The 23,267-nt window shown below is 39.2% G+C and overlaps 2 protein-coding genes across 4 annotated transcripts; both read right to left on the bottom strand.

The window, feature by feature from the left end:
* Positions 1 to 362: 362 nt before the first annotated feature.
* rem1 (RAS (RAD and GEM)-like GTP-binding 1) lies at positions 363 to 7,404 on the bottom strand. Of its 3 annotated transcripts, XM_054617283.1 has the most exons (6): positions 7,183 to 7,404; positions 6,308 to 6,425; positions 3,923 to 4,332; positions 2,006 to 2,088; positions 1,212 to 1,419; positions 363 to 1,113 (listed from the first exon to the last, which is right to left on the bottom strand). In XM_054617283.1, the coding sequence occupies exons 3-6, from the start codon at positions 4,296 to 4,298 to the stop codon at positions 836 to 838; spliced, it is 945 nt and encodes a 314-aa protein (XP_054473258.1). In that variant the 5' UTR covers positions 4,299 to 4,332; positions 6,308 to 6,425; positions 7,183 to 7,404; the 3' UTR covers positions 363 to 835. The 3 variants fall into 3 exon arrangements, with proteins under 3 accessions (XP_054473258.1, XP_054473257.1, XP_054473259.1); XM_054617282.1 differs by lacking the exon at positions 7,183 to 7,404 and having other exon boundaries at positions 6,308 to 6,498; XM_054617284.1 differs by lacking the exon at positions 7,183 to 7,404 and having other exon boundaries at positions 1,212 to 1,416; positions 6,308 to 6,498.
* A 4,818-nt stretch (positions 7,405 to 12,222) lies between these two features.
* pnp4a (purine nucleoside phosphorylase 4a) lies at positions 12,223 to 17,542 on the bottom strand. Its single transcript, XM_054617471.1, is given in 8 exon segments — positions 12,223 to 12,372; positions 12,751 to 12,830; positions 13,308 to 13,498; positions 13,739 to 13,914; positions 15,092 to 15,195; positions 15,668 to 15,728; positions 15,730 to 15,832; positions 17,520 to 17,542. Coding segments are annotated over 8 exon segments (888 nt in total).
* Between the last annotated feature and the right edge of the window lie 5,725 nt (positions 17,543 to 23,267).

Below are 23,267 nucleotides of genomic sequence, written 5' to 3'. Positions count from 1 at the left end.
TCTTGAATTAAATCACATAATAAAGAAACAAACAAACAAAAAAAATGTAAAAATGAATCTAATTGAAAACTACCTGGTAAAAAAGCGAAACAGGGAAATGTACTGTAATATGATGGATCATACTTTTTGTGGACAAAAAAAAACTTAGCTCCCTTGACCTGCTGTGACTACATGATTTGATTGGACAATCACTGTTTGGGGGAGGGGCTTATTGCGTGGTCTGTTGTAAATAATACAAACAAAATAAGTAGGGAAAAGTAATATAATTAACTGAAATGTGTCATCATAGTGATGGTCATCTGTATTACACGTCTGCTAAAGAGAGGATTTTGAGTCTGTTCCTTTAAGACTTTATTCTGCAAGTGAAAACAGTAGAAACCTCAGGAGAACAGCACAGTGGACACAGTGGAAACTACAGGACATCACCTGTTCACACACACACACACACACACACACACACACACACACACACACACACACACACACACACACACACACACACACACACACACACACACACACACACACACACACACACACACAGTCATTCAACCTCTAACCCATCAGTGATGATTCTTCACAGTCTGGTTCTTTACGTCATCTGGAGGAAAAGTCACAAATATTTTCAGCACAAACAGGAAATGTCGTTCAGAGTCGTTCACAGCAACGTACAAAACTGTCTGCTGTCTCCATTTTTTTTTTCTGTCATTTTTGTTGTCGACTCTCGAAACGTGAGATAACCTGCAGACGCCATAGTCCACGAAAAATCACAACCAGAGAAAACTTCAGCGAGTCTCAGAAGGTCCAACCCGACGCTCCTGGTGGACGTGCGTCTTCAGAGGACGGCCAGGTCGTGGCAGCTCTTGGAGCGCACTTTGACCGCCATGCGCTGGTTGTTTCGCGCCACCAGTCGGTCCAGGAAGCGCCGAGCCTTCTGGGTAAGGCTCTCCTTGCGCTTGAACGATGAGCCTCGTCGCTGGTCGGCCTCGCCGTCGTCTCGACGGAGGCGGATCTGTCGGATCACGCCCTCGAACAGCTCCGTCACGTTGTGCTGTAAAGACGCAGACGTCTCGATGAACTTACAGTCAAACACCACCGCACACGCTCGGCCCTCTGGGAAACAAATACACACACAGAGAGAGAACAAATTATCAAAACAGAATCCATCAAATGTTACCTGTATTCGTTTTTATGTGACCTTTGACCCCCACCTTCCACAGCGACCTCTCTGGACCGCACCAGGTCACTCTTGTTGCCCACGAGTATGATGGGAAGGTTCTCGGCCTGACGGGTGCGTCGCAGCGTGATACGGAGCTCAGAGGCGGCGTCGAAGCTGGCGCGGTCGGTGACGGAGTAGACGATGACGTAGGCGCTCCCGACCTTCAGACAGTGGTCCTGAGAGGAGTTGTCCTCCTCCTCCTGACAGGTGGAGAGACATGGACACAGAGATGGAGAAAGAAACATTTGAGTTTTAAAATCCAGATTTTAGGAGCTAATTCTTTGTTCCTGTTATTAGGAGGCATTTATCCGAGCAAACTCGTCAATAGTGATCTTTTTCAACATTTGGACACTTTTTTTTATCCGTGATGAAATCCAGCTTTAGGAAAATTCAGAACTTGAGGATATGCATCCCTGACTGCCACTAATTTTTTTAAATGTTATTTTTATGCAAAGAAACAGCAGAACTCCGACTTTTGGGGTTTTCTAGACAGTATTTTGTCAGATGTTACTTTTCTGGTCAATTTATCCAATTCAAAATAACAAAAGTTCTCCTGGTAAATTTAATTTTTATGTTCCTGAGATCACAAAAAACACAAGAGATTATTTGGCTTTTTATTTCATGATCTCAACATAATTATTCAAAACAAAAAGTGAGAGAAATCTGATTGAAATCCATCACATCAGGTCCCTTTGCAGGACACCATGTACCCATAATTCTCTGCTTCACAACTGACCTCTAATGCTCCCCAGCTGGACTTCATCAACACACACACACAAAATGTACCAGTTTGTCGTTCTCCCAGGTATCCATGACGACGAGTGTGGATTCCTCTCCATCTACTGTCAGTGTTCGTTCGTATGTGTCCTCTGAAACAAACAATAAACACACTTATGTTTACAGATCTCATGGTAATCTATCCAGTAGTTGTTTTTAAAATATTTTTACCAAATAGCTGGACTACCAACGTCAACGACCAACATCATCGTCTCTAGAGCCACGCCGCGAGCACGGCCAAAAACAATAAACAACATGGTGGACCAACAACAAACCCTCCCCTGCTGTTATATCTCTGATAATAGATAGACAGACAACAACCTGGTAAACAACAATGACAACACAGTTCATAACTTGAAGCAAACAACAGCATCTGAGCTCTGAGAACACAACAAGAACACAAAAAACATGTAAACCAAAGCAGAAAGTAAACCAGACATTCAGCTCAGTTGACCTGAAAACTAACAGCACCAAGTCAGACTCCGGATCAATGGATCAATACAGGTCGTCAATCATGGCCTCAGGCCAATCAACACGTGACACAGGAGCTGATAATCAATGATGTCGGGTCAGTGAAGGTTGTGCTGTCAGAACAAAGTCAGAGACAGAAGCTGAGCAACTGAGCTGCTGAGGACCGAGAATGAAAGCTCCAACGCAAAAATGAAAAACATGGCTGAAAACATTGATGAGGTTCTTCACTCTCATGTCTGTAAGAGAGTATGAAACAATCCAACATCATCTCTAAAGATCACTAATTAACATCAAGGTCATTCATAAAAATATCATATAATTAGTAAGTTTTAGATGTGCTGGTAGGCTGATTAAGAAACCTTTGGACAGAGCCTGGCTGGCTGTTTTCAGTCTTCATGCTAAGCTAAGTTAGCCGGCTTCTACTGGTGGATTTATATATTTGAATCAACTTCATGGCAGAAATGCTACTAAGCATAGTTCCCGAAATGTCAGGCTTTTCCCTCAATGCATCCTATCAGGTTGGTAACCTGAAAGTTTGTCCTGCTCAAAAGTCTCCTGCGGCACAAAAAGCATTTTTCACCATAGAAAACAATTATAACAAAGAAATGTTTAAAGTTATTGACAGAAATCCAACAACTGCAAACATTATCGTCGTTTTAATGTTTCGTTTTATTTGGTTTTACTATTTTATCTTATATTTGTTTACTATTTTATGTTTATCTATTTCACTTGATTTCATTTATTTTGTTCGTTTATTTGATTGTCACTTGTTATTTCATTTTATTTCTTAGTTTAGTTTTATCCTTACGACTGTTTTTAATGTGTCATCTATTGCGCTGTTTTGCTGCCTTATCCGTCGAAGCACTTTTCTAATTATTATTATTATTATTATTATTATTATTATTATTATTATTATTATTATTATTATTATTATTATTATTATTATTATCAGTTCTTAGTTCTCTTTGTATTTGCAGCATGTATCCATCTCGTGTTTGCTAACATTAGCCACCACGAGCTAACAGACCAAGAAAGTGTGTGTTGAACTAAACAAAAGTGTGTTTTTATTATATGGATTAAAAAAAATATTGTAGGAATAATAATGTTTTCTTTGTCTTGGAGGAGACAAGATAGACTTTTTTCTATTTTTTTTTTAGCATTTTCTCTTTAACATTAAGTATTAAAAGATAATACAGGGCAATAATACGGGGCGGCTGTGGATCACGAGGTAGAGCGCTCGTCCTGCAACCACAAGGTCGGTGGTTCGAACCCCGGCCTCTACAGTCAACATGCCGAGATGACCTTGAGCGAGACACCTAACCCCAAGTTGCTCCCCGGGCGCCTCTTAGCAGCCCACTGCTCCTCCGGGATGGGTTAAAATGCAGAGAACTGTGGACTAATGATTATTATTATCATAAACTAGATAAATTAATCCAACAAGACTTGACCTCCCACCTCCAGGTTGTTCATCTTTTTCTGTGATTCCGGCAAAGATGCCAGCGAGGCTCGTCTTTCCGACGGCGTGGTCGCCTAGCAACACCACTCTGTAAACACAGTCCGAGTCGCTCTGCGAGTCGTCGTCCGAGTCCGAGCTCCACTGGGCGCGGTAGTGGAGGGACTTGTCTCCGGGGTGGTAGGACGCCGACTGTCCCAGAGGGAGGTGGCTACGCTGGGGCCTCGGCTGCTCGGGGTCCGGCCGGTTGATGCCGGGGAGCCGAGGGTCCTGAAGGTCCCGAGTCCAGGACGGGTGCTTGTAGAAGTGGGCTGGAGGGATCGGCGTGCTGTCTCGCCGCCGCAGGGGCTCCTTCTCTCTCTGGGTGTTGAGGGTCATGTTGCTACGGTAACGGCATCAGGGCAGGCCAGACCTGAGGAAGGAGACGGGACGATTCAGGTGTCAGAAAAAAGTTTTGTTATCTACGGTCTTTAACTTTCTTTAAAGGTCTTCTGATTGACTTTCAAAATGACCAATCACAGAGCGTTACTTTAATCATAGAGAGCTTAAGTCCCGCCCCTTCTTCAATCTAATATCAGTCTTTCTGAAAAGATTAAACATAACACGTTCTTTATTAAGTTGACCGTCCATTTTCCAAGACAAAGCAGCGATCACTTCTGCCCCCTTGCAGAAGTTTAACCCCTCTGGTTGCTGCGGTGATGTAGAAGTGTACTACAGGGCGTGTCGGTACACTGTGACATCACCACTTGGTGTGCTTACAGGTGCCACACACTGTAAACGTTGCAACCAGAGAGGGCGTTGAAACACTGACAGCTCTCAGGGTTTGCACACCAACAATAACGGTACAACACTACACTGTGCACTGCTAGTTCGGCCATGTCTTAGTCTCAAGAGACTTCCTGTTTAAATGAGGTCAAACAAATAAGAATAAATCAAATTAGTCCTGTCTGGTTTCAGGGTCATATTTCACCCCAAAATACGCTGACTGTGCAATAACGTGCGTCTGATGGGGATCCTGGCACTGAAAAGTGAAAACCATTATACTGGACTGGAAGAAAAGTTAATTTGTGTTCATTGCTGAATGCTCAGAGTTCTCTAAATCTACTTTCTGATCCTTCAGGGACTTTAATAAAAAATCTGAAGCCTGGCAGAAAATATCAGAGAGGAAAGGATACCAGTATAGAAAATGCGTTTGCTGTGTCTGATAGACATTACTCCTCTATATCTTTAGATAGATAATAGTTGTAAAGATCAGAATGTTAAATAGAGCTCCTTTAAGTTAGCTCCTTAGCTTAGCTTTAGTTTGAATGGGAGTAAAAACAGGGCACTATTCAAGACAGCTGCGACGTAGAGTTAAGATAGAATAAACCTTCCTGAGCTTTCATTCATCATTGTGAGTTTCATGGAAAATGTTGGTGAGATAAGAGAGATTAATGACAGAAGAACAGCAGAGGACTTTTTTCCGATATTTACATTTGGAACACATTTCCTGTGACAGGCTACACCCATTAACATTCACAATGACACTCAGCTGAGCTCCATGTTTTAAAGTGTACAATTGTGTGGTCTAGTGCTATTTTTACACATCATCACATACATTACTTATTGTTTTTTTTAAATAAAAGCTGTCTCAGAATAAGTTTAAATAACTGTACAAATAATTAAATATGAGTAAAACAAACTGATAAGACTGAATATGATGTTGAATTTTGTTTGAATCCTGGTTACTAGAAACCGTTTCTACCCATTAGGACCCGCTAGTATGCATAGGAGAGCACAGACACAAACAAACCTCCTACAATAAATAATTCAGGTATTTAAAGGTGCCAAGTACGACAGTCAGAGATAGCGAGGGCGGGTTAGACCAAGTCAAAGCTCCTGTGTTTGGGGTTATTTAATGAACTAGATACTGTAACTTGTTTGGGTTTACAGTAACAGCTTAATTAATTTTAGCTTTTTTTCTTTTCACAACAGAATAAAGCACCAAACAGTCAGGAGGTCAAAGGTCAGAGGTCTCTTGTCTACAGTAAATGAAATACAGCATGTGCTTTAGAAAAATAAGATCAAACTATAAAGGTAAAAATAAAGGTTTTCACATTTCCCAATTACACCTAAAATGTGAAATGTCTGAAAATTTGCCAAGATTGAAATATAACATGATATTAAATATGAAATGTTTGTTTTTGCATGCAAACTACCTGGAAATGCTGTGCTTATATAATGTGAATTTGTTTTTGGACATTTCACAAGTAAATAAAATAAATGAGTATAAACACAAAGTTGACAAATGCTGTTTCTGTAACAGACAGCTAAAAAACAAAGAAATAAAAACATCAACAGAACATAACATGCAGAACATAACATGACAGAGAGATAGATAAACTCACCGTACAGCCCATCCACAGTCCTGTGCTGGATCCAGCCTCAGTAAACAACAGAACTGAACTGGACCCCGTCTCTCTGTCTCTGCCGGTGTAACAAAACCCTGGTGCCACAGTAACCCGCCTGGAAAAAAAAAAAAGTTCCACAACAGCGTTAAAAATTCAGCAGTGGAATCACAGAGTTATCTAGCTCCCTCTGTGTGAGTGTGTGTGTGTGTGTGATTGTGTCAGAGCGACAGCAGAGGAGAAACAGATAACTGAGGAGGGAGTGTGTGTGTGTGTGTGTGTGTGTGTGTGCATGTTGGTTTATGGACAAACACTTCCTGTTTGACCCAAAAGACACAGTTTGTCTTCATTAAACAATTCAGTTAAGATAAAACAGTTAACATGATAAAAAAAAAAAGTCAGCACTTGAGGTTAAAGTTAGTTTCACCAACGTAAAATACAGAAAACATAATGGAACTGAAAGCTATATATATCTAGTTTATTCACTAGCTTGATGCACACGATTAGAGATGTGTATTTTATGTATTATTCTTCTACATATTTTAAAAAGATAATTGTCTAATGAAGAAAAACTTTACAAAAAGCATTGTGATTCATAATAAAGTGACAAAGATAAGCAGTTTAAATGACAAAGGACCAGTTTAAGTCAAGTCCCTTTACGTGACCAACAAACATTTAAATCCAGTATTTCCACAGAGTATTGACTATCGATCAGTGGCCGAGTTTTAAAGCGAGTTCAATTGTGTTCAGTTGCTATAATGTCCACAAAATGATAAAACTCTGCCATTCTCAAAACCTCCACACAGATTAAAATAAGCAGGTGTTTGAACCATTTAATCTTGAAATATTAAAGATGCATTCCACACATTCTTTACCTGTGAAGGTCAGTTTAGTGGTTGTTGTTGGTCGAAATTTGTCAGATCTGAGAAAAATAACATGGATGATTTCAGAACAGAGAGCCTGCATTACAAACTGAAAGTGTGGAGTTTGAATGAAGACGATAAGTCAGGATATCGGTGCTTTTTCTTCACAGATGTTGTCCATTAATCATCATAATCTCTTTGTGAATCATCCAACTTCTGAATGTATCGCTGTAGTTTCCTGGCAGCTCTCATAGTATCTACAAATAGAATAAAAAACTTTGACTCAGTATCTCATCATTTTGATTTAGAAAGTCATTATGAGATACTTAGAAAGTCAAATTGTTAAGGCATCTTCTCATATTTTGGATTTAACATGAGTATATGAGTATCATTGCTAACTTTTTCATGATCCCCCCCCTCTCGCTCCATTTCTTTTGGGCATGAGCTGACATGGAAAATTGGATTACAGAGAAAAACACACACATCACTTCCTTTGTGTCGGCGTCAGTCTCTCTTACTGAAACTCAACACATCACAGATGTTTGGATTTTATTCCGCCCCCTCAGTTTAAAAGTTTGACATTTAAGAGGGGGAGTTTCCTCCCAGATGTCCACCGCCTCATCCCATACAGTGAGAGTAAAGTACAGTTCCTCTCAGTCACCAGCACAGGAACCAATCACTGATCATCCACCAGTTTATCAGCTCCACCAGCAGCTCCATCACTCCCTCTGCAGGCCGACTGATATCATTGTTATTTAAATTAGAATAAAATCTGTTTATCCTACAATCAATTCCTTTATTTAAATTGTGACTCATGATTCTCCTCTTCCCACGATGCACTGCAGGAGGCTCCCTGAGTGGAGAGAGAGGCATGCTGGGGGTCCAGGTTGTCAGTTTGATCCTGATTGGCAGGAGGAGGTGGAGGTGTGGCTGGAGTGAGGGACATGAAATAAGAGAAATTGTAACTTTTTTTTTTATTCATGCATAAAGGAAATTGAGTTTTGATCCATAAAGTCTTTTTTCTCACCTTCAGGAGGAACCACAACAGTGATCCATTTCCACAGTTTGTCACGGATAGACTTCACTGCTGCAAGAGGGAAACAAATCCATATCAAGCTTCAGTCAAAATGAGAAAAAAACAGAATAATTCAGATTTTCACAGTTTTATCTGAGCTCCGTGTAAAAAAAGGTTCAGTTTCAGTAACGGATGTAGTTCAACTGATCACCAGCAGGTGGAGCTGCTGACTGAACTGATGGTTCAGAGTCTCTAAAAGGAAGAAAATTACTTTAAAAGACAAATTAAGAGTTAAAAGTTAAGGTTTAATTAAAGGTTGAACATCTCAAAGGTTGAATAACTAAAAACTCAAGTCAGATTTATCTCTACAGCCAAAAATCTAAGATTTGTCTCAGAGGTCTTTACAATCTTATCCACACTATGACATCTTGAATGTTAAGAAACTCAATTTAAAAAATCTTCAGAGAAAAAACCTTTCAAAGGAAATAAAATGAAGAAACCTCAGAGAGAGAGCGACAAAAGAAGGATCCCTCTTCCACACATGTAAACCTGACATAACAAGATCAGTAGGACTACTCTATAGAAATATATCATTTTGAAGAATTAGATTTAATTTCACTGTTTTTTATTTTTTAAATTGAAGTATTTTTCTATTTAGCTGACACTTCAACCCCTTTCAATTTTTTCAATTAAACTGACAATTTAACTCCTTTTAGTTTGTTTTACAAGGTTACAAGGTTTTTTGTTTGTAGTCCCAATTTGCTGAATATAAAAAAGAAAACAAACAATCACAACAAAAACTTCTAACTTTTAACTGACTTTTCGACCCATTCGGTTCCTGGAGTTTCATTTAAACTTTTTTTTTGTATTTTAGTGCGTGAATTTCAATTGTCTCTTCAACTCCTTTCAGTCCGTCCACTTAAATTGACCTTGATTTAGGATTGTCCATTTAGCTGATACATCAACTCCTTTCAGCACTTTGAATGCAACTGACACTTTAACTTCCTTTAGTGCTTTTAAATTCAGCCAACATTTAATGCATTAAAAGTGTTTGCTCTTAAACCGACATTTCTCCTGTCAGTGCTTGTAAACCTAAAATTACTCTTAAACTGCTTTCAATCCTTGCTTTTAAACAAATTTTTGTTCTTTCAATTCAACTGACCCAAATTTCATCGGTCAGTCAGATTTTCTTTTAGTGCTTCTGTTAGAACTGCCACTTCAACTTCTTTCAGTGCAGTAAACTTAATTTGACGATGCAGTTTTCAGTTCTTTTTGGTGCTAAAACTTCAGCTGTTTCTCCCACAGAAATACATTTCACAATCTGTAAAATGTGTGTTTGATTATATTTACAGTCTGCATGAAAGAAGGTCCGGTTCAATATTAGCTACCTCTCTTTGGAGCTGCTGTTGACAACTCCGGGTTTGATCCAGAATCTGAACCTCGTTCTCCGCTAACATCCTCTTCAGGTTCTTCCCCAAGATCCACTGCAATTTCTGAGCTGGATTCCACCTGGCGAAAGACTCGGTCCAGCAGCTGGTCCAGCAGTTGTTGGGCCTGGTCTGGCTCGGTTCTGATGGTCAGCACACGAACGGGTCGTTCAGCTGAGAGCCGCAGCTCTGTGAGGTTTCTGAGGAATCAGAACCCAGAGAGAAGCTTCAAAACCGTGAACCAGAACACACGTGTAGACCTGCAGAGCTGAGAAACTCTCTGTTTTAGGACATTTTCCAACCTGTATCTTTCAGACAGATACAGGTATATTCAGAAAAATAGTTTTTTGAACAACGAATAATGTAAACATGTTTTGGCAGAGACCAAAAATAGAAGTATGACCCTGTTAATGAGCATAATATGTCTCCTTTAACCCGACACTGTTCAGCGGATCAGTGTAGTAAATGATCACCTGCTGACAGAACATTTTGAAGTTTTCAGTGTTTTTCAGTGTAGTTTGTAGAAGCAGGTAAATGTGATTTACCCAAATATGAAGAGGGTAAGATACTTCTTTGCTAGTCCAGGTAAGACCTTGGTTGCGTCTGGAATTCCATGCTAACATGCTAAACACTTTCTGTGTTTTGGTAAATAAAAAAATAAAAACTAATCAAACTAAAACAAACAGGTTTGAAACATAAATAAAATCCACAATAAACTAAATGTGAGAAAAAAAAAACTTGAATGTTGATGCAGTTTTAAAAAGCAGAATTGAGCTGGTGATGTCTGCATGAGGGTTCTTGCCTGTTTGTTCTGCTGTGTCTGAGGATCCAGCAGAGAACCAGCAGAACTATCAGAACCAGCAGCAGAGCCACAAGGGAGACGATGAAGAGTTCAGAGGTCATCTTCACCCAAATATCTGAACACCAGGGGGCAGCGATGGTCTCTGCTCCTCAACACAACACACCTGTTTAGGGAGAAAAAGGTAGATTTACATTGAGGCTAAAGGTTTATCCTTGACCTTGAAACCTTAATCTAACCACAAGGTCCATTTAGTAGCCTCATTACTGTTATGTGGAGTATTAAACCTGAACTTTTAAGCCACCATGGATAATAACTCTTAAAAGTGCTCAGGGAAAAATGTAAAGTTGAAGCTTCTGATTTTCCAGCACAATTGAGAAAACTGCCTCTGGTGATGAAGATCATGTGATATGATAGAAAGCTCCTGAACACCTGCTACATAGACCTAAAGCTAAAAGTGTTTTCAATCAACTAAAATTGTTTTAATATAAAACCTCTTCCCTCTGATCATTCAAATGATCTTTTTAAAGATAGAGAATAGATCAATAATCAGGATGTTTTTCGTATTGTGGCTTTAATAAAAAACACAACCTCTAGAGGACACTGGCAGAACTTCACACTAAAGCCAGTAGTCTGGAGAAACATAAAGTCAGAGTAAAGAATAACTTTCATTCAGACGTTCTTCTATTCAAGCATGTACTGATTTGTATTTACCACTTACCTGCCTCTCCTGTTGGGATCCTGTAATTTGAAGTAAATCAGTTGTTCAGAAATTAGCAGAAAGAATCAACTGAAAAAGTTGAAAGAAAACATTCTGTTTTCTTTGAATTTCCTAAACCAATCTTCTGAACCTTTCTGTTCTGGCAGCATTTTAGCCTAATAAAACCATTTTTTTTCTACCAATAACAATACTTGGCCTTTTCCAGAGAAAGTCACGTAAGAGGTCGTTCAAATGTCACGTTTTATTGCAACCAAAAATCAATTGTTGTCAATGTAAACACGTTTGGTTGCTAAGTAACCAAAGCTGCGACAGGAGCACAACCCCACTTCCGAAAAACTTTGGATACAAATGTTTAAAGACCATCAGTATGTTAGTATTATAATTATCCTTGTTGACATTTTGCTCAAAGGACTGCTGTGCCGAAGTGTCACATGACTTTCTCCAATTTAAATGTCTTATCTGCAATTTCAAAATACTATTTATCGGTTTCCTTTTTCTTTTTCTATGTCTTTTTGCTCTTATTGTCTCTCAAGACTTAGTGTTGGTAGATATGGGTTAGGGGGTTCTTCCCATTCACTTCAATACAGTCAGAGTTTTATCACAGCAGCATCTAGTGGACATTAGAGGAACTGCAGCTGATCACACATCAGCTCAACACAAGGAGGAAACAGGAGGCAGTTTGTCAGCATGCTATTTAATCAGAATATGTTGATCAGGAAGGCAGTGAATGTTTTTACAAAATAAAATGTACAGGTGAAGAATCTTTAGAAAAATCTTTGTCTCATATCTTTTTATATTAAAACACCATCAGATACAGTGGTCATTGTTATATTAATCTGTAGGAGCAACATAGAATATCTTACATTTATAATTACACTCAAATGTACCCTGATCGATAAAATATTAGGCCCCATGTTGATATAAATAAAGTGTTTATTACAGCAAAAGGACAAAGGATGATAAGAAAATCTTGAAAATACAACAATCAAATATACATACACTGTGTGTGTGTGTGTGTGTGTGTGTGTGTGTGTGTGTGTGTGTGTGTGTGTGTGTGTGTGTGTGTGTGTGTGTGTGTGTGTGTGTGTGTTCAGACAGCATTATTGGTGGTGTTGTTATTGATATCCATCCTGCTGATCAGTTCGGTCACTAACTGCTGCACAGTGTGAGAACGCATCCGGCCGACCTCGAGGACGCCCTCGTGGTTCACACTGTCCAAGTCCTCGTAGCTCTTCACCACCTGAAACAGATCAATCAATCAATCAATCAATCAATCAATCAATCAATCAATCAATCAATCAATCAATCAATCAATCAATCAATCAATCAATCAATCAATCAATAATCTATAACACTGTTTGAGTCCTCATAACTCTTCACCACCTGACACAGATAAAATATCAGATCAAACTGAGTCATTTAATCATTCAATCAAATCAGTATGTCAGGTAATCAATAAAGCAACTCATTGACCAATTAATTAAGTAATCAATTAGTAGCTACCAGAAGTTGAAGTTCATAATTCTTATTAATCAGGTTGATTGGTCACTTTACGTACTGCAACTTTGTTTTAAGTCACAATCGATCAATACTTTGACTTATTGATCAATGTGTTTACCTTGTTTGTGATCAGAGAGAGGCCGAACACTCTCAGACCGCAGTGAGTCGCCACGACGACCTCAGCAGCCGTACTCATACCTGTAAACGCACAACACCTGATGTTACTGAGAACACAACAGTACTAACGGTACTGGATAAAATACTGTGAATACTACTTTAGTAATATCACCACCACTGTGATGATAATACTGTGAATAATACTACTGTTACTGTTAGTACTGACACAAACACTGTGATGATAATACTGTGAGTAATACCACTGTTACTGTTAGTACTGACACAAACACTGTGATGATAATACTGTGAGTAATACTACTGTTACTGTTAGTACTGACACAAACACTGTGATGATAATACTGTGAGTAATACTACTAAATCATCAGTATGTTGTTTCTTTACGTTGCTGCAGCATCCGTCTGGTTTCTCTATATGTATGTGTGTGTGTTTGTGTGTCTGTTTGTTTGTGTATTTGTGTGTGTTTGTGTATGTGTTTGTTTGTGTATTTTTTGTGTGTTTGTGTATTTGTGTACCTGTGTATGTGTGTGTGTGTCTTACCGACGGCGTCCACACCGAGTCGGTGCAGTAATCTGGCCTCAGCGATGGATTCAAAGTTCGGCCCGCCCACCATGGCGTACACGCCCTCCTGCATGAGGTCGGCCACGCCCAGCTCCTTGGCGATCTCCATCGCTAGGCAACGCAGGTCCTTGTCGTAGCAACCTGACATGGCCGGGAAACGAGGCCCGAACCTGTAAACAACAAATCATAAACAACGAGATGAACAGCTGAAACAAAACCCTCGACAACAAAGAGTCAGACTTCCATACTTTGTTGCGATGACATTTTCTGCATATCACAAAAAACATCAAAATACGATCAAAATAAAAAACAACTGCAAGAAAAACAAATAAACAATCAGCTTCATCACAAACACATGAAACAACAATGACCAACACAGGTAAATATATATATATATTTATGTGTCTTACTTATCATCGTTCGGTCCGCTCAGCGGGTTCAGACCGACCAATCCAGGGAAGTTGACGTGGTCTTTGATGATCATGATGTCACCGGGCTGGAGGCCGTCGGCCAATGAGCCGGCAGCGTTTGTCACGATCAGAGTCTTCACCCCCAACAGCTTGAAGACTCGAACCGGAAACGTCGTCTGATGAGGAGACAGACGGACGGGTGTCTTGTCATAAGTTTGGTAATCATTTGTCTCTTAAACATAAGGAGCTTCCTGTTGAGGTTCGTTGTCATGGAGCCGGTGGTTCTTTTTAAATCTTCAGACATTTTTGTGCTCTAAATTGAAATTCTCAGGCAGCAATTACATAATCCACAATTGTATCAGTCAGAGTGCCAACTAGAGACAGACAGTCAGGTCTAAGAGAGAGAGAGAGAGAGAGAGAGAGAGAGAGAGAGAGAGAGAGAGAGAGAGAGAGAGAGAGAGAGAGAGAGTGTGTCTTTGTGTGTAGGTGTGTGTTTCGGCATTTGTGAACACAGCTCGAGCCAGTTCGATCACATGCAGCCTTTTAGCAGGCTGTTCAATGGTGCTATTGTTTCCCTTTATATCACACAGACACACACACGCGCAGACACAAACACACACACACACACACACACACACACACACACACACACACACACACACACACACACACACACACACCCACACAGACATTATGTTACAAGTTCAGTCTAATACTGTATTACACCAAGGTTAGCGCAACTGAAGGGGTTTAATCAGCTCACATACAGTCTGTATGTGTGTGTGTTTATTGTTTATTGTTCTGTTTGTATTTACGAACACTGTTAAACATGTGAACGGGTTGAAAACGGTGCGTTCATGTGCAATTTTCTGGTCTGGAAAAATGTGGTACTTTTTTACAGATCTGACATTTGTTCCCAGGAACAAAACGATCACAAGTAAATTCTTAACCTTTGGGAAACACCGAAGTGTCTTAAAACTTGCATTCTCTCTACTGACCAGCAGGGGGCGACTCCTCTGGTTGCAAAAATAAGTCAGATTGTATGGAAGTCTTTGGAAAAATAACTCTACTTCTCATTTGAGTTATTACTTCAATAAACATTGTAAGCATGAGTTCAGTCTTTGGTTTGGACAGAGCTGTTTCCTAGTTTCTTGTCTCTGACAGGATGCTGGTGGTAGCTTCATATTTACTGACCCACACATGAGATCGATATCAATAAGTATATTCCCCAAGATGTCAAACTATTCCTTTACGGTTAGTTAAACATGTGTGTGTGTGTGTGTGTGTGTGTGTGTGTGTGTGTGTGTGTGTGTGTGTGTGTGTGTGTGTGTGTGTGTGTGTGTGTGTGTGTACCTTGCAGAGCGAGTGTCCTTCATACATGTGGAAGCGACCCTGCATGCACACACAAGGTTTCCCCTTCAGCTCCCCAAAAACCAGCCGACCTGCATGACCCTGCACTGCAACACACACACACACACACACACACACACACACACACACACACACACACACACACACACACACACACACACACACACACACACACACACACACACACACACACACACAGTCAGGATTAAAAACTCTACATGTAAACCTGTATGCAGACGACTAAGGAGATGCTGGAAGGTGTTTTTTATTTTACTGTTCGATGGAGCTATGCTAGCAGTTTCCCCCCGCTTCAAGTCTTTGTGCTAAGCTAGGCTAATCAGACAATCCTGTTTTTTAGGTAGACATTGTGCAGATTGAGCCGGATTCCTCGTTTGGGTCACCCCAAACTCATTTTATGATTTTTCTGATCAGTTAATCTTAGTGTAGTATATATGTGAATAAATATGCAGGGAACATCTCTACACTTTCAGGCTGTCAGTCAGTAATAAAGTGACTCATCAAATATCAATTAACATTGATGGTATTAAAATATTGTACCTGTGCTCTGTGGGAAGCCCGGTATGTCAGAATAAGCGAAGGAGTCCTGACACTTGAGCTTCGTCGGCGAGCATGCCCAGTCCGGACCCGCAGATGATCGCCACCTGGGGGCGATGCTTAGTCTGAGACATCAGCCAATCAGCTGTGTTCTGGTATTCATCATGACTGCAGACAGGAAGAAGAGGAGACACATTTTTAAAATCAAATTAGGGGGAATTTTTCAAGTGTGAATTCACAAAAACCTCCACTGCAGTGTCTTTAAAGTCACCAAAATACAACTTTTATTTTCTTTAAGCAACAGAGGAAGGAGGAATATTTAAACGTGCTTCCACATCTGAAATACAATTATAGAAATAGTGCAATGAAAAATACATTATCGAAATTGCAACCCAGTATCACTATGTTAATTGTTAAATAATAATACTCACTAATGCTTTTGTTGTGTTTACATGTGACACAATGTAGAACACATGAATTATCAGGATACAATGCAAGAAAATGTGCAACTGAAAAATCACAAACTGGTGATATTAGTGTTTACCTTTCTCAAATATCTTATTGATTTTCTCTCTGAATAAAGGAACATTTTGACATTCAGGGAAATAGGAATAATCACTGTCTGATGACACCACTCACATATTTCATGAAGACAAATCTTCAAACAGCAGCTGGTTAGCTTAGCTTAGCACAAAGACTGGAATCAAGGGGAAACAGCTAGCCTGTCTCGGTCCAAAGGTAATACACCCAAAGATTAACATACTTAGTTAATTAATATGCCAGATTAAAGGGGATTATGTGCCAGACTATTTTATTTTTCCACTTGTTGTCGTGGCAGCTGGGAAGAGACTGAGACAGAGTTTCAAAGGACAGGAGCTTTTCCACTTTAACCAGTTCATTTTAGGGTCAATTTTGATAGAATTTTTCAACTCTGACGTCTCGATTTGTTAACAAACGCAACGACAGAGCGTATTTCATTCCTGCCAATACATCCCTCTAAATACTGCACACTTTACCTTAAAAAACCTATAGCAACTCTTTACTTTATACAGCCGGTGTTTTACAGTGAATTTGTTTTAAGAAACCAGTACTAACAAAACACTTACTGGTTCCCACCGGTACGTTAATGTAGGCAAAAAGGAAGAACACAAGAATATAAGGAACAAGTGAGAAATAATTTGGTATTTTAGAGGAAAATAAATAATCAAAGGTATTTTTGTAAATTCTCAGATTTTGCAAAAGCTCCTTTTTGTTTTCTTACTTTACCCCAAAAGTTTTTGTAGAAAATTGTAACTGTAAATTACTTAATATCATGATTAGATAAAAATCTGTGCTGTTAATATAATGCTTTTTACCAAACTTTTTTCCCAGTTATATACTCTACGTCTTGTTTTCCTCTACTGTGTTGACATTTAAGGACCAGACGGAACCACAAAGTATTTTATTGATATCTGATTCATAAAATGAAATAACACTGTAATCTGCAGGTTATTTGAATTCGTTAAGTCTGGTTACCAGTAACAAGAGGCTCTCAGATAAATCTGACAGGTCATTAACTGATTAACATGACAAGAAAGCAGAAATAAAACATTATAATGAATTTTTATCATCTCAACTCATGACATTTCATTTCTTTTTTCTTGTTAATTACCACATAATAGTACCATTTAAGAAATGTTTTGTTGAACTGGTCACAGTAGAAATATGCAGTCACGACGGGTCACAAGCCCGAAACATTAGGAAACACTGGTCTATTATTATATTCAGAGGAAGATGTTGATACACTTTTTATGAAACAACAATACAACAATATAAAGTATAATTGTAATAAGATATCATAAAGAAGTTTTGTTACCTGATTTGTTCCTTGCTGTGCATGATGAACGGACGACAGAGATGATGATGATGACAATGAATATAGAGCAGACTGATGTATGTGTGTTTCTGTCACAAACGTGTGTGAATGTGTGTAAAAGTGTGTGTGTGTGTGTGTGTGTGTGATGGAGGGACAGACAGTCTGAGTGCGTCCAGCTGATGCCAGTCGGCTTACATACTCACCGGTCACATGCTCCTGATTGGTCGATAACTCGCCCATTCATCAGCTGCATTGGCATCAAGCCCCCACTGACAGAAACGTGATTCTACTTCAGTTTTCACACACACACACACACACACACACACACACACACACACACACACACACACACACACACACACACACACACACACACACACACACACACACACACACACACACACACACACACACCATATTTCATCCCAATCTAACACACCATATTTCATCCCATTCTAACACACACACACACACACACACACACACACACACACACACACACACACACACACACACACACACACACACACACACACACACACACACACACACACACACACACACACACACACACACACACACACAGGATGACAGCCCTGGAGGCTCTGGAACACACCCTTGATCACGACATAGAGGAGGATGTGTCTGAAGATGAAAACCATCTTCAGGTCAATTCAGATTATGATGAAAATTGATATTCCTATTCCTCCAAGCAAGACATTCATCCATAACGAGTACTTTTTCTTTTGGTACTTTATTATTTTGATGCAAATACTTTTATATTTAAAGTACAATTTTGAATGCATGACTGCACCATTTGGGGTAACTTTCTATAAATGATGAAATCCATCTAAACTCCATTTATTAACTAATTTCAGTGCACATAAATATAAAACTTGAATCCACACAGACTCGTCCTTTGAAGTTTTCGCTTATTTCTTGACTGGGACCAGTAACAAGTCATGTTGGGGTTAATGGTTGATAAGTAAATAATTATTACTCTGATCAATAATTCTCCCAAAGCCACATTCTCAACAGAGACGATTGGTTTGTGTCCTCTACAGGTAAACATTTGATTATTTACAATCTGCTTGCAGGTTTTCACTGATAGTCAGGCTTTCTTTTAGTGTATTAGTTTAGCCTAAATAATCATTTATGCATATTTATCTTGTTACTAAATTTAAAAGGTTTCAACTCAACACGTGTGGTTAAATGTTCCGAGAATCAATAACTGCTTTTCAGTTAGCAAGTAAGTACAAAGTGTACTTGTAGTTTTCAAATGAGGTTTAAAATAAATCAATGTGTAGCACGTTTGCATCACTTAGGTTAAATTTGTCCACCTGAACTGAGAAACCTCCGTCATGCGCCGACGCAAAACTCTCGGTTCAGCCAATCAGAGCCCAGATGTGGCGGCCTTAATGAGCAGCAGCTCGTCGGTCCGTTCTGTTTGACGGTAATTGAAACTGTGTCGGGCCTCATGACCGGTTACACACCTCACATGCTCTCCTGCTGCCGCTCTGATCAGCAGCTAATGAGGCTCATGTGGGTCTGATGGACGAGGACCAGAGCTGGACTGGGACTGACAGGAAGTGAGCCTTCATTGGTCCGTCTGTGTTGTGAGTCCATCCAACTAAAACCCCAAAACCTCAAAATTGAGCCTCAGAACATTTTCTACCTGCAGATTTTTAAACACATTTATTCTTTTAAGATTATTTTGGGGGCTTTTTGCCTTTCATGGATCCTGATAGTGGAGAAAGGAGGAGAGTTAAGGGCCACAAGTTGTATTTGAACATATGGTCGCTGTAGTAAGGGCCCCACAAACCTCAAATCAACTCCTCACAACTACAAAATACATACATCTTCTGAGAATAAACAAAAACTCACATTGAGCAAAAGTTTCACGTGACACAGATGATGTCTGAAAATGAAACATATAAATCAGTGTCTTGTCTTTTAGTTTGACACGAGTTTGTGTGTGTGTGTGTGTGTGTGTGTGTGTGTGTGTGTGTGTGTGTGTGTGTGTGTGTGTGTGTGTGTGTGTGTGTGTGTGTGGTTTAACAGGAGCCATGTGGAAGCTAGTTAGTAGGTTAATGAGCGGAGCACAGCTGGTGGTTAGAGACACACAGACAGAGTTTTTTTTTAGGACAAAATCTGGTATTTCTTACATGATACATATACAGTTTATGAATATAAGAAATAAATATTAAGTCTTGAGCGTAACTGGAGTGAGACAAATGATGTTGTCCTGCTGATAGCGGCGTCAGTTCAGAAACTTAATTTTCTGTCCAGTATCATGGCAGGTGAGGAAAAAGTTATGAAATGCAATCTATCGTTTCAGAGACACATAATCGTCTGGACGTACTTGTTTTGAGCCCAACTATGATGTTTTTCCTAAATCTAAGTGGTTTTGTTGCCTAAATCTAACTTTCGTTTTTAACATAATTTCATCCCAAAAAAAAGTTGGTCAGAGCAGCATGAAAAAACGGACAATTTGAATTCCTGTACACGAAACCAATAGATTGCATTTTGTGACTGTGAACTGTGAAAAATAAAGAAATTAACTTTCTTTTTACAATCAACACTTGCAAATGAAAAGGTAGTAAATCAAATCAACAGAGAGTTTTGAACAAAAAATCACTGGACCTAATAAAACCAAATAATTGAACTCACCATTTTGAATTAAACTTACATGAATCGTCGAAAGGGTCTTATGGGTCCAAATGAGAGGAATAATTCTCCACCACAGCCCCTAAATTTATTTTATACACTTTTCCAACAGAAATCTGATCAGCTTTTAATAACAGATAAACAGATACATTTGTGTCATTTTACATTTTTTTTCTGACACATGTTGAATGAATGAGCTGAACGCTCAACATTACTGCGTTCCTCCACCTCAGTCGAAATGTGAAAAATGTGACCACGTCCGTTTAAACGCCACTCAGATATTTGGCATTCCTGGACCTTTGTGATTGTACCAGCAGTCTGTCGTCTCCTGCACATTATTTCACTCCTGCTGCCTCAGCTCGACGAGGACAGAGAATATCTGAGAGGAGCTTCACACAACACAGTTAAAGTAGTAGTAATAAGATTATTTCCTATTGTGCATCCTATGTCAATGATGAGGGACAACATCCTCATCATCCTCATAGCCCTGGGATTTTTAGAAAGACTGTATGTAAGAAGTGGACGTCGTCACTGTGACGTCACCCATTGTTTGAGAAAATTTCAATGCCTCGAGTTCAGCTTTGTGGCCGTCGTCATGAGAGGGTGGAGCTAAGTACAATCGGCCCAAATGTTAAAATAAACTTTCATGAATTAAAAAGATAGTGTTAAAGTTTTAAGAAGAAAACACGAACAACTTACAGCTGGCATACTCTGCTTTATGGCCTATTTGAGGTAATAAATCATTTGAGAAGTAGAGTAATTTACTGTCAAAAGGACAGTATTTGCCTTTGAGATGTGGTAGGGTTAAAGTATGAAGTACCTTAAATAAATATATTGTTATTTAAGGTACTTGTACACCTTAAGTACAGTACTTGAGTAAATGTTCTTGGTTAATACATCCTGGCATTAAACACTAACAGCAAACACCAACAATGTTTAGTCAAAAACATAAATTCTGCTCAGTCTGTTCAGCTCTGTATGTTTTTATATAACAGATATACGTTGTGTCTTTTATTGCTCTTTAGGACGAAGTGACGTGTGTCTCTAAAAACAAAGTGAGTGAGTAAAATCTTGACCACGTCAGAGAATATTTCAGATTCTCTGAGAATAATTCAGATTCTCTGAGAGGCGACTCAGACCGTCTGCTGCTCCACAAACTGATGAAGGAGGGTTTTATTTTGTTTCTGGCTCCGAGGGAAACTCAAGTTTTGTTTCATAATGAAAACAGTTTTGTGTTTTTTTTTTGTCAGTGTGACGTCGAAATGACTCAGCAGAAGAAACATCAAGAGACAACAACTACAACTTTGGATAATAATATCTTCCATTAACTTCTCTAAGTTTGACTAGTTAGTATTTTAATATTTAAATTTTAATTGTTTTTTTTGTCCTGCACAAAATTTAGCCACACAAACGTTGTGTCATTAATGTTCACGTCTTCACGTGTGTTTTGTTAATGTCGAGCAGGTTGTCTCTGATTTAATTTGAAAAGTCCCAGAAATAGATAAAATAATTTCTATTTGTGACAAACGCAGAAAAAAAGGAAAACAAAGAGCGATCCGGTGAGAAAATGTTTGTTCATGTGTGTGTGTGGTTTAGTTGGTAAGTGTTTGGGGTCAAAGGTCAAAGCTCAGGGGTTGAGATGTGACTAAATGTGATTCAGAGTTTATTAAATGAAAACCTGTAGGATTGTGAGTCTCTCTCCATTCCTACAACTTTCATCCTTCCTAAAGATAAATCACCTCCCAGTCGCCCTCCAGCAGCTTCTTACATACCTCACACACAGAATCGTATATGCAGACTTGTGACCATCAGTTCACAGTCACAAGTTTGGATTCCACTGGATTTCATGACAGTTTCAACAAGACCACGACTTTCTGGTTCTCTCACACGACCATGTCTGAAAATAAACTTTTATAAAACCTTCAGTCTGTAACCTGACGACTATGACAAAGATAATATGTAAAAAACATAAATACCATTTAATGATGGTTCCTAAAGTGAGGAGGTTTCATGTAGAGTGGGGACTTTTCTGTACATTTTTGCAGAAGAGGGACATTTTTTTCAAGTGAGGACAGTTTTGTGTAGTGGTGTCAATTCTGTTAAGTGAGGACATTTTGTAAGGTGGGAATTTTTTTCCGAATGGGGACATTTTCTCAGAGTGAGGACATTTTTGCAAACTTGGGGCATTTTTATAGAAGGGGACATTTTTTGAAGAGTGGAGACATTTTTGCAGAGTTGGGACATTTTCATAAAAGGGGGACATTTTTGCAGAGTAGGGACATTTTTTTGCAGAGTGGGGACATTTTTGTAAAAGGGGGACATTTTTGTAAGTTGGGGACATTTTGCAAAGAGAGTACATTTTAATAGAAGGGGGACGTTTTTCAGTGTGGGGACATTTTCATAAAAGGGGGACATTTTTGCAGAAGGGGGACATTTTTACAGAGTGAGGACATTTTTGTAAAGCAGGGACATTTTTGTAAAGTGGGGACAATTTTTGTAAAGTGGGGACATTTTTGTAAGTTGAGTAAATTTTGCAAGGAAATGATATTTTCATAGAAGGGGGACGTTTTTCAGAGTGGGGACATTTTTGTAAAGTGAGGACATTTTTACATAATGAGGACATTTTTACATAATGAGGACATTTTTACATAATGAGGACATTTTTGCAAAAGTGAGGGATATTTTCACAAAGTGGGGACAATTTTGCAAAGTGATGACATTTTTGCAAAGTGGGGAGATTTTTGTAGTGAAAAAAAAACCAAAGTGAGAAATATTTCTGGGAAAGTGAAGTCATTTCGGTAAAGGGGAAACGCATCGTCTGGATTTACCTGGTGAGCTGGTGGAGTTTGTCTCCCTCTGGTGGCTGAAAGTTGTCCTCACATTTCATTCAGTCCTTTTGAATCAGACAGAAACAAACACAGACTGAACTTTAATCACACGGCTGCACATCAGAGTTCATATGAATCAGATGTAAATAAATCACCTGGGTTGTGACATCACAGTCGAGTCGCAGTAGAGTGTTGACAGTCTGTGTGATCTGACTGATCTGACTGAAGTCCTTCACTTCTGGAGCATCAGAGT

This window comes from Anoplopoma fimbria, chromosome 17, assembly GCF_027596085.1.
Source record: "Anoplopoma fimbria isolate UVic2021 breed Golden Eagle Sablefish chromosome 17, Afim_UVic_2022, whole genome shotgun sequence".
NCBI lineage: Eukaryota > Metazoa > Chordata > Actinopteri > Perciformes > Anoplopomatidae > Anoplopoma > Anoplopoma fimbria.
The sequence above is the reverse complement of the archived record's forward strand: the minus strand, read 5'-3'. Positions and strand labels throughout refer to the sequence as shown.